The following is a 13,580-nucleotide window of genomic DNA, read 5'->3' as shown; positions in this document are numbered from 1 at the left end:
ATAACAAATACCTTGTGAAGTTACATCATACTTCTCAGCAGAAACACATTTGATTTCCATGGTGACTTTATGCAGAACTTCAGTGACTTGGACTTGCTTCCTGAAATCATTTAACATAAAGGTGCCGCAGCCTCTTAGATAAGCTTCAAGGATGACTGCAAAACGTTGCTGATAATGCATCGACTGAGCAATCTCACTTCTTAGAAACCAAAATAAGAAGTGGCCAATTCGCTTACTCTGCAAAGAAGGAGGAATGGAGAATAATGATGGGGCCCATTAGGCTTGTATGTGTTAGGTCATAAATTAAGATATATTGTAGCTTGCAAGTTCCATTACTAGAATATATATATGTGTATATATATATAAATATAACATTATTTTTTTTAGAATTGAGTTCCCAAGAAATAAAAGGTTAAGCATTCAGCTCAGTTCATAGTCGGCATTCTTGATGGGAGCCCACCATATAAAGTATTGATATGCATAACATATATAGGTTATTTATGCTTTTTGAATGTATTGTATACCCAAAGCCCCTATCCCGATAATTGCTTATAAAATATGATTCCTGTGCTCCAGAATAATGCATCTAGCTGGAGACTCCATTCCACTGCAGACTATCTGCCTTATATTGCATTGGGTAGTAGTTAATGTAATTGTCTTTGGTTACTTATACAATTGTAGCTACATGGTGGAGTATTGTAATAGTTATTTGAGAAGTTATACAATGTCAGCTCTATACATTATGCTGAGTTCAGTCAGTAGTAATATAGATGCCTTTCTGTGATAGGTCTAAAAACACTCAACCTGTCTTCTATATTTATATTGTCATTGACCTTCTCTGCAGCGTTAAACAGTGCCTCTCTATTTTATTAGTTAAACGAGGTATAGAAAATAGTGAAAAAAGGTTGATAATTAAGTGTATTTAAGTTGCACACTTCGTTTGTCAAAATGCTATAAAGGAATTTAAAAATCTCACCTATATTATGAAATACAGCAGCTTCATCTACGTATATAATATATACTGTGCTTACTTTAGTGGTGATTCAGATCTGATTGCTGCTGTGTGTATGCACCGCAATGCACACTTGCGTCAGACAACAACAAAGGGCATCGCTGGTCAGCGGCGAAATGATGCGAAAAATCCAATCACACGGGCGTTCGCAAGGTGATTGACAGGAGGAAGCCGTTTGTGGGTGGTAACTGACCGTTTACTGGGAGTGTTTTGAAAAACGCAGGTGTGCCCAAGCATTTTCAGGGAGGGTGTCTGACGTCAACTCTGACCCCAATCAACCTGATGTGATCGCACTGGATAAGTAAGTCCTGGGGGAAAATACACGAAAATACACTCCCTCTGTAGGCGGCGAACATCTGAACGCAGCACAGCAAAAATCGTAGCCCAGCGATCAGATCTGAATTACCCCCTCATTTCAGTCGTAATTTTTACAAAAGTACAGACTTTTTTTAAATTAAAAATGTATTTAATAAAACCCCACAAACCAAACAAACACAACATTATAATAAGTTAATACTTAGTTTTCTGCCTGTATATGCAAACACAGGGTGTATTCTGTAATCCAGGGCTGGCCAAACCAGTCCTCGAGATCTACCAGCAGTTCACATTTTCCAGACCACCTAGCTAGTGCACAGGTGTAGCCATTACTAATTAAGATGTGTTGCATTCATTCCTAACTGACAATTCTACAGGTCTCCAGGAGGCCTGGAAAACATGAACTGTTGGTAGATCTCGAGGACCGGTTTGGCCAGCCCTGCTGTAATTCATCCTTTTTCAGGAGCTGTTCTGCGAGGAAACATGCCCTGCCTGAGTCTGCCCTCTAGTGGCTGCATCTCCAAGCATAATACATAATCATGAAAATAGGTTTAAAAAGATTGGTTTACTAAAATATTTTTTAATGGTTAAATTACCAATAAAACAAAGTAGCTGTAATGTATGCTACAGTAAATTCTGTTTAAATGCACAGAATTGTCTCTAGAATATTACATTATCCTAGCACTCACACTACCCTTATACAGAATATTTCAACACTAGGAATATTTTAATCCCTTACTTCTAGAATGAATTAACCGGCATATGCAGCCAACAATTGTACTGCAATGGTTCATATACTTTATTTGCTTCATAATAATTTGTTTTTCAAATAAATAAATACCCCATTGTCTGGTGCCCACCCCTTCCAGTGCAAGGTAAATCTCTTAACCATAACAATAATAAAAAATGACTCTGAGGCATATATAAGGGGAAAAGGAAGGCCAGCTTAATTAAATGTACAACAGGTAAAGTATGGTGGCGCAGAAAGAGCAGCCCTACCATGTAATATTACTATCTGCATACATGCCTTCCAAATGTGAGGTAATCTGTCAGCCCATTACCACACTCCAGGTATCCAAGGACACAACATGAGGCCCACCTGGACTGGTGATGCCACTAACCACAGTAGGAAAGAGTCAGCCTAGGGTGTGTACACACGGTGAGATCCTTGCTATGTCCTATTTTTACTTGCGATTTCCCTTGAACTCCCCGGAGGCCAGATAGGACAGATTTTGACTAACTTTTCTTGAGATCTGGACTATGTGTGCTTATGATTTTGGCTTATGTGAGATTTTGGCTTATGTGAGAAGTCATTGACATGTGAGAAGAACTAGATAGTACACCGATCTAGCAAGGATTGACTTGCCTGCACAGTCTATCTTTTCTTGCGATGCCGACCTGGCGGGACCGCGCATTGGGATCGAATCGGGATCGCAAGGTGACTTTCACCTTGCGATCTGCACTAACTTTTCTTACGATTTTGACTATATAGTCAAAATCTTAAGAAAAAATCTCACCGTGTGTACACACCCTAACCTGTGTTTTGGAGGGAAGAGCGCCTCAAGATCTAAAGGTATATACTGTGGCAACCGCTACTGTTCTTTCCTGCCACAGATAAAGCGGACGCCAATTAGCCAGATAAAAAAGAAAAGGGAGGGTGGGAAACTGCACACTGTAGGCTGATCATACTATAGGCAGACCACCTACTAAACACCTCACACCAATTACTAACCCTTTCCTGTCCAGAAGCAGACACTCACAGGCTCGGGGGTTTCATTTCCTATATGTATATGAAATGCATTCCATTGCTCAACTGTTTGTTTACACTCCTATTTGAAACTTGCATACTTAGAGGCATTTTCTCTCCTGCAATGTATTTAAAAGGAGATAATGGTCTGCAGCTCAGACAGAATGACAATAAGACGCAAGCGTAAAAGGCGCTTAACTTGTTATATTAAGAAAACAAAATAATAAAATTATAAAAAATCTGGGATAATTGATATTGCTCTAATAAGAAAATGCACAAAATAAACCTTCACAAAAGTACATTTACATGTTCCCATACTATTACAGATCTTATTTGCATTTGCTGTGAATAGTATTTACACGCACAGAAAATATGATTATAAACAATAGTATTTACATTTGCTGTGCAGCCGAGGGAATGCTATTGTACTCTATTATCAACCATTTCAACTGTAGTGTCCATCAATAGATAAAGACAGAAAAGCCTTGTATGTATAGGAATGCAGCAATTTGGCATACCGGGCCTGATTCAGATATAACTGCTGCTTATATGGAAGTAATAGCACTGATATGTAAATGCAGCAGGAGGCGTCATGCGTCCTGCTTGCATTAGCGGTCCAAGGACAATGCCATCGGAGGGCTGCCTGACCCATGGGGTCACGCAAGCCAGCCACCACAGAGCCAACAAAGAAGCCAGGAAATCTCTGTCATCCAAAGGAGATCCTGGCCTTGTCACTCCCCGCAGCAGTGGTATCATGCCCAGTGGCGTAACTAGAAATTTTTCTCCCCCAAGCCAAAAAATTCTTCGGCGCCCCCCCCCCCATCCCCCATAATTGGCACTATTAAAGGGACAAACATGCGCGCGCCGCAAAAGGGGGCGTGACTTCGTTGGAATGGGTGTGGCTTCGCATAAAGGGGCGTGGCATTGCAGGAAAAGACTACCTTATACCCCAGTTTTGCAACCTGCACGCCCAGACGTTAGCCACCACAGGAAAGAAAAATAATCCTGATTCATGCCCCTTACATTATTTGTCATTTTTCCTCCTTATAGTAATGCCCAGTATACATTATACCACATACTGCAATGGCCTTAGCCATTATGCCACACACAATAATGCACATGACACAATATGCACACACCATAATGCCCCCGACACATGCCACACACCGTAATGCCCCCGACACATTATGCCACACACCGTAATGCCCCCGACACATTATGACAGGAATCACAATGCCCGTTATACATTATGCTACACACTGCAATGCTCCTGATCCATTATAGCACATACAATGCCTGTGACACATTATGACACACACTGCAATGACCCTGAGACATTATACCACATACCACAATGCCCGTGATATAGTATACAACACACCGTAATGCCTGACACATACCGCAATGCCTGTTATACCCTATGCCACACACCGCAATGCCCGTTATACATTATGCCACACTGCAATGACCCTGAGACATTATACCACATACCACAATGCCCGTGATATAGTATACAACACACCGTAATGCCTGACACATTATGACACACACCGCAATGTTCGTGATACATTATGCCACACACTGCAATGACCCTGAGACATTATACCACATATCACAATGCCCGTGATATAGTATACCATACACCGTAATGGCTGTGACACATACCACAATGCCCGTTATACCCTATGCCACACACCGTAATGCCCGTTATACATTATGCCACACTGCAATGCCCCTGAGACATTATACCACATACCACAATGCCCGTAATATAGTATGCCACACACCGTAATGCCTGTGACACATTATGACACACACCGCAATGTCCATGATACATTATGCCACACACCGTAATGCCCATTACACATTAAGTCCTACAGTAAGGTTTCTAATTACTTTTAAATTACCTGCTCGTTGCCAGGGGTTTCATGCTCTTGGTTCCATGCACGGTGCCAGGGGTTTTCATGCTCAGAGTGTCATGCTCGTTGCCAGGGGTTTCATGCACTGGGTGTCATGCTCGTTACCAGGTGTTTCATGCACTGGGTGTCATGCTCGTTGCCAGGGGTTTCATGCACTGGGTGTCATGCTCGTTGCTAGGGGGTAGTGCTTGTTGCTAGGGCTGTGCTCCCAGTGCCACATATGTCCCCAGTGCCAGATATTCCCCCACAGTGCCAGGTACTCACATGCCCCCAGTGCCAAATATAGCCTCCCTCCCATGTGCCAGGTACACATATACCCCCCCAGTTCCACATATGCCCCCAGTGTCAGATATTCCCCCACAGTGCCAGGTACTCACATGCCCCCAGTGCCAAATATACCCCCCTTCATGTGCCAGGTACACATATACCCCCCAGTGCCACATATGCCCCCAGTGCCACATATTCCCCCACAGTGCCAGGTACTCACGTGCCCCCAGTGCCAAATATAGCCCCCCATGTGCCAGGTACACATACATCCCCCCAGTGCCATATATGCCCCCTCAGTGTCACATATGCTCCCCCAGTGCGTGCTCCCCCTCTGTTTTGTGAAGGAGGGACACGGAGGAGGGCACAGCGCGCGCCTCTCCTGTGTCCCTCCTGGGTCTCCGGCAGGGCTGTTAAAGGAAGTGCCGGTTCGTGAGCCAATCGGAGCTCACGAACGGCACTTCCTTTATTAGACCCGCTGGAGACGCAGGAGGGACACAGGAGAGCCGCGCGCTGGGCCCTCCGTGTCCCTCCTTACAGCAGGGAGGGTTTGTGAGAACAGATTGACATGCGGACGCTTGTCCGCATGTCAATCTGCGCTAAATCAGTGGCGGCGCCCCCGCAGCCCCTCGCCCCCAAGCCACCGGGGGCGAGGGCTGCGGGGGCAGTAGTTATGCCACTGATCATGCCTCTGTTTTGGGAAACGGAGGCCATCACTGCATCCTCCCGAGCCCCAAATGTCAGCAGACAGTCAATCTGTGTTCCAATGTCGCACGCCAGTACTGCACATGCGTAGTATGGGTCTACCCGGCACATGCGCAAAGTACTTTGCGGCACGTGCCACTCATCCGTCAGAACCTGAAACAGGCCCCTACAGTACCTACATTTGCGTGCATGCATGAATACCTAATAGGCATGTATACAAAAGTCCATCGGGAATGTCAAACACAAATGACAAGACAATCATCCAATAGTGTCACAGCCATTGACACTTAATGCTCACTATAGGATCAATCTGTACTTGCATGGACATATTAAGAAAACAAAAAGAATTAAATTCAAGTCATTTTCATTACAGATAAAATCCTGACACAGTAACATAATTACTTATGAATGTTGCTTTAGATAAGGCTGTTCTAAACATCAATCACAAAATTAATATGAATAATTAAAATGAATATCTTACTCTTAATGCACGTTTCAACAGGAACCTGGATAATGCGCTGTCATGATACGGCTCAAATTTAACAGCCTACAAATGATAAAGAAGTTTAAAAGTAAGAATATTTTATTTGAAATATATTTTTATATTTTATCTCAGGCTAATGTTGCACTATAGCTGCGTTACCAGTCTCACCATTGTATCATTTACAATGTGTAGTGGTGTAACTGCTGCTTACCTGCTTCAGTGTGACAACTACGTTTGTTTCAAAATGTAAAATGGTGCAGGCTTCAAGCCATAGGTGCACTTTTGTTGTAACTGGATGAAAAGGATGTGCATCTCATAGGATTAACACTGCATGCATTACACTTATCTACTATACATTTTAGAAGCTTAATGGGTGAATAATCCATTTTTCGATGTGAAAGGGGTAATGAGTCAATCTATTGTGTACAGGAAACAAATCTAGTTAAATCCTTTGTTGCATGGATCCGATTTGTTTGTAATCAGGATTTTTGAGTTGGCAAATTAATTCTCTAAAAGCATGGGTGCAGTGGGTACAAGGATACACCACAGATATAGATGTACATTTCTTATGTTTGATGAATAAACATTGAGGGAAGGAGGGGGGCAGGGAGTGACACACACTTAGGAGACGCACAAAGCACAAAGGCTAGCGCTTCTTTCTTCATGTCACACCAGGCAAACTTGAACATGGCAATGATATTTGCTCCAGGCTACTAAAACAGGTATAGCCATAGACAAGATCCATCAAAGTGGCTGAACTGACTTTCCGGTTGCTGCCAGACTCACAGAACACATTGAGACCTCCATTTTATAACATTAACTTAATCTGTAATAATTGGTTAGCATGTACAGTACCTATAGCATCTGAATGGTGCACTTAACAGTAGTTAGGCTGCTGACAAAAAACTATTATTCTGCATTATTTTAAAAGGAGGTAATGCAGAGATAGGAAGAGTATACCTATTATATGTTATGATCTTGTAAATGTTTCTGTTTTCACTAGGGAGCTGCTGGGCTTGTTCAACTGCTCCGGCAAACTTTTCTTGTTACGTTATGGCAACAGAAGATTTTCTATTTCTGCGATAAGCAGATACAGCAATCTTTTCTATTGTACACACTGATAAACAGAAGATAACAGGCATGCAAATATAGACCTGATTCTGAGTCGCACACTATGTTGATGTCGCACGCAACTGACCTTTTTTTGCTACTGTGCATGCATCTAGGTTGCGTTGTGCATGTGTCCGGAGTCTGTGCACACAGAGTCGATGTTGTGATTGAGACGCATGGTTTTAAAATGTATAGGGATTTGCAAGGCGGTGACTGGGAGGTGGTTAAATGGAGGCACGGAGATGGACATCTAATAATTTATTTATTAACAGTTTCTTATCTAGCGCAGCAAATTCCGTTGCGCTTTACGATTGGACATAATGATAAAACAAGACTGGGTAATAACAGTCAGAGGTAGGAAGGCCCTGCTCGCAAGCTTACAATCTATAGGTAAATTGGCATTGATACACAATAATAGCTGCTATCTATTGCATAGTTGTCCACCAGATTGCAAAGGTTCTTGCTGCATGATATAACATCACAGCAATGATGAACCAGGGTCAGGAGGAAAGGAAAGTGAAGAAAGAGAAAATATGTGGAGGATATGTGTGGACTGTATAGTGGGAATATAATCAGATAGGAAAGCTTATGAAGGTTATGTGAGCGGTTCTGGAATTTGATAAGCAAGTCTGAATAGTTAAGTTTTCAGGAAATGCTTGAAGGTTTGGAGACTAGAGGCGAGTCTTATTCTGCGTGGTAGGGCATTCCACAGAGTGGGTGCAGCCTGAAGAAAGTCCTGCAAGAAGAATAAGATGTGAGTAATGGCCTTCAGACTTCACTACTTTAGTCAGTGCTGTCTCTGTGGAGTGTTGGGAACAAAAGCCTGACTGATGTTAGTCCAATAAGTTGTATGAGTTAAGAAAGTGTGTGAGTGTAGGCAAGTTTCTCAAGTACATGGGGAGGCAAGGGAGCTGAGAGATGGGACAGTAGTTTGAGAGAGAGTTAATGTCAGATTCCCCCCCCCCCCAGAATGGGAGTAATCACTGCATGCTTGAACAGTGAGGGAAATATACCAGTAGAGAGAGAGAGAGATTACAGGTAGTTAAGGTTGGGATGAGCACAGGTGACAGAGATTTACTTATTTGTGAGGGTACAGGATCAAGCGGAGAGGTAGTAGAGTAGCAGGATGAGAAGAGTGTTGATATTTCATCTTCATTTGTGGGATTAAATGAAGAGAAAGTGCCAGATGGTTCAGGTAGGGAATTGAGTAGGTCACTGGTTGAGTAAGAGCATACCATTTCATCTTGGATCTTATCAATCTTGTCCTTGAAGTAGGAAGCAAGATCTTGCTCCTTGATAGTGGCTGGTAGGTTCGGGGAAGGATGGTTAAGCAGTGATTTAAATGTATTAAAAAGATGTTTGGGGTTAGAGGCTTGAGCAGAGATGAGAGTTTGGAAATATGTTTGTTTGGCAGTGTCCAAAGCATTACGATAAAAGTGGTAGACAGTCTTATATGTGAGGAAGTCCCTTGGAATACAAAATTTACGCCACTGTTCAACTTTACGTGAGTTTTTGTAGGTGTCTTGTTAATTTAGAGTACCACGGTTGACATCTAGGCATACGTAGAGTGTGATGGGTAGCTGGGGCCACTGCATCAAGGGCTATCTCTAGAGTCTGGTTCAGGTGTGATACAGCCATCTCAGGAGAAGTGAATGCAGAAATAGGTGAAAGCAGTTGTTGGAGTGAGGTGGAAAGTTCTTGAAGATTAATTGCATTAATATTTCTGCGGGTTTGTGGAGGATTGGAGGATTTCAGTGACACTGAGTTTGAAGTAATGGAGGACAGCATGTAGGTGATAAGGTTGTGATCTGAGAGAGGGAAAGGGGCGTTAGTGAATTCAGAAACTGAGCATAGTCTGGTGAATACTAGATCAAGGCAGTGGCCTGTTACGGGAATGATAAGGGAGTGTCAATGAAATGTTTGCATACACAGAAGCTTAATCAGACAGAAAATCTTTCCCTACCATAGGCAGGGCCGTCTTAACAGCAGTGTAGGCCCCTGGGCACAGCAATGCACTGGGCCCCCTACCCATCTTCCAGTGGTAGGGGTGGGGGGTGCTATCAGCGGCAGCTTTGATGTCCCGCGGCCGGTAGGGGGTGTTCTATCTTCCGCTCAGCATGTAGGACCTGGAGCAGTAATTTCTGCTAATTACTCCTTTACTGCACAGATGGGGCTAAACTGTAACAGGAGGCATTGGGCTGAATAAAGAAGCCCTGGTACATGACTTCCAGGGTGTTAGGGGGTGTTTAATACGTAGGGGAGGTGTGGATAGTGGAGTGGTCTTAATATTTATTGTTTTCCGGTGGGAGGGCAGCTTGCTTGACTGCAGATATCTCAAGTTCCTGAAAATGTGTTCTTAGCTTTGAATGGGATAAAAAACTAGAGTGTCCCACCTTTCAGGAGGTTCTGGGGACTTGGGGATCAGAGTTCAGGACCAAGAGTAATTCACCAACGAAAATCTAAAACTGCATATTAGGCGTGTGGAGCTGGAGCAGGGACCAGCTGCTTGAAGGCTGATATCTCTGGTTCTGGGCATAGTAGAGACAAGCTGCCAGTGTCCACCAAAAGGGAAGAGTCACAGATTTTGGATTATACCCTCAGAAAAACTCTAAGTCAGACAGAACCTGAGATATCTGACTGGGTAGAGCAATTAACAGGCTTGGATGGGAACCTCTGCTTTCAAGTCGGATATCTCCAGTTTCCCAGGGCCGATTTTCAAAAATCTGGTAACCCTGGAAAGAGGGGACCCTCAGCTATCAGCCTAGGGCCCTTATACTCCTGGGGCCCTTGGGAAAGAGCCCATTGAGCCCATATGAAAAGATGGCCCTGACCATATGGCTGGTTCTAGTTTTGATGGTGAGAATGACAGTTGCATCTAAAGACGCACCAAGTGGTATTACAGCAAAGTCGCTCAAAGCTGCCACAGGCAGGTCTGTCTTTCTTCTTTTCTGCAGTGTGGTACACTGTGTTCCACAGGGAATACATCGGGGTGTAGAGTTGGATCTTGACCCAGAGGCACCAAAAGGCTAAAGCTTTGACTGTTCCCAGGATGCATTGCATGGCCTCCTCTATATAACAGGGAAGGGAGGGGCGGAAGGGGGGGGGGGCTGCGCTAGGCAGCCCTGAAAAGAGCTTTTGTCGAGAAGATTCTTCAAGGGCTGTAGCACTTTTATGTCCTATTGACATACCGTGCTGCGGCTCCAACACCTCCCCAGCACTGCCGCATATTCCTGCTGGCCGAGTTCCCGGGTACTTGCGGTGGAGGCGCTCCAGTTTCCAGGCACATGCCACTGACGCTCTCCAGGATCGTGTGGCTGCTTCTTTGGGAGGAGCTAAGAGGATCCTCCAGGTGGGACACGCTGAAATCGCGTTCCGGTAGCGGTCTTAGGAGATGAACCACGACGCTGGCGTGGACACTGTGGCCATACAGGGACCCCATTATATCCACCAGGGCAGGGAGCACAGGTCAGACTTCACAAAAATCCTTTTAACAAGGCTCCACAGTACCCGGTGGTGAGGACCAGCATAGGGGATAAGGCGCTTGACCTGTAGCCCCTCCCCCAGCTCCGGGCACCATCTACTGCTGGTGTTCCCGCCCTGGAGCTGCTTCTCACTCTCCCTCACTCCCTGACAGAGATTTGGGCGCCATCTTTACACAAGTAGCTGCGGCATATCTCCGGGACTGCAGGGCTATGTCTCTTCTGTAAATCCACCTGTCTCATCAGCGCTGTGCATTTACAGTCACTTAAGTGTTCTACATGTCATTTTAGACAGTGTTAGTTAAGAACAAGTGTACTTCTACCTGAATATTTAGTACACGTATTCTGAGATATACATCCAGTATCTACTGTGCATTGTTATAACTATATATACAAATATATATGTAGTTTTACTAGTCTAGTACAGTTTTTTTGTTTGTCTGAATTAATCTCTGCATTGTACCTGTGACTGGGTGTGCCTGTAGCTGCTGTGTGGATTTAATTCTCGTATATCACACGTATTGCTATCACTGTATTCTGTACCCTGGGGAGCTAGGTGTATCAGGGTCTCATATATAGTGCTATACAGTATATACTGTTAAGTGTGTTTTACTGTGTATTTCAGTCATCTCATATTGCTTTAATTCTCTGTTTGTGTCCTGTATTTACTGTCACATAAATCAAGGGGGTTATTTGCAGGTATTGTATTTGTCTGGCTATATTGTACTGTTATGCTCTATGGCTATATTCCCTATAATGTCTGCCACACAGGGCGGGAAATCCGCGGACGCTTCGGCATCATGCAGTGCTTACACCAAGGATTTGATATGAATATCCTTACAAAGAATTAAGGTTAAAAAAGGGTTGAGATTGCCTAAAGGATAAAATAAAAAAGGGGCAGACTAGATGGGCCAAGTGGTTCTTATCTGCCGTCAAATTCTATGTTTCTATGATTTACCAGAGGGGGAGGTTTTAACTGATGGTTTGTGTACTGGGTTCCATATATCTCCCAGTGAGACCACAGCCCCTGTGGCCAATCAGAAACCACCTTGGGCAGCGTTCTCAAGTATGCTGAATTTGCTTGTGACACGCCTTAAGCCCCCTATGGGACCTCCTGTGCCATTGCAGCTACATATTGTCCCTGTAGTTAATCTGCCCTGGGCGGACACTCTGTCTACCCAGATACAACAATGAAATCAATCTTTGGTGAGAAAAAAGTCTACCACACGTCCCTCTGGGGTCAAGGGGTCATCTAAGCGTGCCGCTTCATCCTCACAATCCACTAATATTTCAGATAATTCTTCTGATGAGGATGGGGAATATACTGTTCCGTCAGTCACTGATACAGTTGCTTCTGACGAGGAACCTACAACTCAGGTTGATGTTCCAGAACTAGTGGAGGCTATTAAGCTGATTCTACAAATTGATGATGAGGTAGATCCCACTACTGCATCTAACAAACCTGATAAGTTCAAACATCAGAAGGTTACTAAAGTAGTCTTACCACATTCTGACCATTTAATCGACATACGTCAGGAATCTTGGTCTTCCCAAGGAAAGATATTCTCCCTGTCTAAAAAGATGCTAGCTCGCTATCCTATCCCTGCAGAGTTGAGTAACAAGTGGGAAAATCCACCACCGGTGGACTCTCATGTCGCTCGTCTTGTGGCGTCATTTACTCTGCCTGTAACCACTGTCACCTCACTGAAGGAACCGACGGATAAGCGTGTGGAGGGATGCTTGAAGTCTATTTACTCCCTTACCGGTGCTGTACATAGGCCCACTAAAGCAGCCTCCTGGGCTGCAAAAGGAATTGAAGCATGGGTTCAGGCATTAGAGGAAGAGCTACCTCAGGATATTTCTGACACTGCCAGACAATATCTGTATCGTATTACCACCGCCTCCCACTATATTCAGGAGGTGTCCTCTAAGGCAGGTGTAATGGCGGCCAAGGTGCCTACTACGTCTATACTGGCTCGCCGAATTCTGTGGTTGAGGTCCTGGAAGGTGGACCTGGACTCCAAAAAGACCTTGGAGGTGTTCCCTTTTAAGGGAGACATCCTCTTTGGGGAGGATCTGAACAAGATTGTGACTGACTTGGCGACTGCTAAGACTGCGTTTCTCCCAAGTACTAATCCTTCTGCACCGAAGGCTGAGTACCACTTTTTGTTCCTTTCGACCTCCAGGGAAAGCAAAGGGTCAGGCGTACCCGAGATAGGCTTGTGCTCCCAAAACCACTAAGCCCAAACCTAAACAATCCTGGGCTGCCCGTCAGCCTGCTTCCAAACAATACAAGCCTGCTGCATGATGGGCCGGGCCTCCCCATGGGGGATCCCAGGGTGGGAGGTCGACTTCTATAATTCGCCCAGTTATGGACCACTTCAGACGCCTGGGTGCGGGAAGTTGTCTCTTACGGGTACACTGTCTCTTTCAAGAGACATCCCCCTCACCAGTTCTGCACGATGGTTATTCCTTCGGATCCATTGAAAGTGCAAGCTCTATACCTGGTTGTGCGATCCCTTCTGGACACAGGAGTGGTAGTGCC

General features: G+C 44.4%; 1 protein-coding gene across 4 annotated transcripts in view; it reads right to left on the bottom strand.

Moving 5' to 3' along the window:
• The window catches only part of PIK3CG (phosphatidylinositol-4,5-bisphosphate 3-kinase catalytic subunit gamma), a 130,012-nt gene that overhangs the window by 31,969 nt on the left and 84,463 nt on the right, over window positions 1-13,580 (bottom strand). For all 4 annotated transcript variants that reach the window (XM_063927053.1, XM_063927052.1, XM_063927055.1 and 1 more), the window contains exons 3-4: window positions 6,444-6,509; window positions 12-237 (exon numbers count right to left, since the gene is read on the bottom strand). In XM_063927053.1, coding sequence (XP_063783123.1) covers window positions 12-237; window positions 6,444-6,509 — 292 coding nt within the window. The remainder of the gene's footprint in view (window positions 1-11; window positions 238-6,443; window positions 6,510-13,580) is intronic.

The sequence above is a fragment of the Pseudophryne corroboree genome, chromosome 6 (assembly GCF_028390025.1).
Source record: "Pseudophryne corroboree isolate aPseCor3 chromosome 6, aPseCor3.hap2, whole genome shotgun sequence".
In the NCBI taxonomy this organism is placed as follows: domain Eukaryota; kingdom Metazoa; phylum Chordata; class Amphibia; order Anura; family Myobatrachidae; genus Pseudophryne; species Pseudophryne corroboree.
Note: the sequence above shows the minus strand (reverse complement) of the source record. Positions and strands in the feature narration are given on the sequence as shown.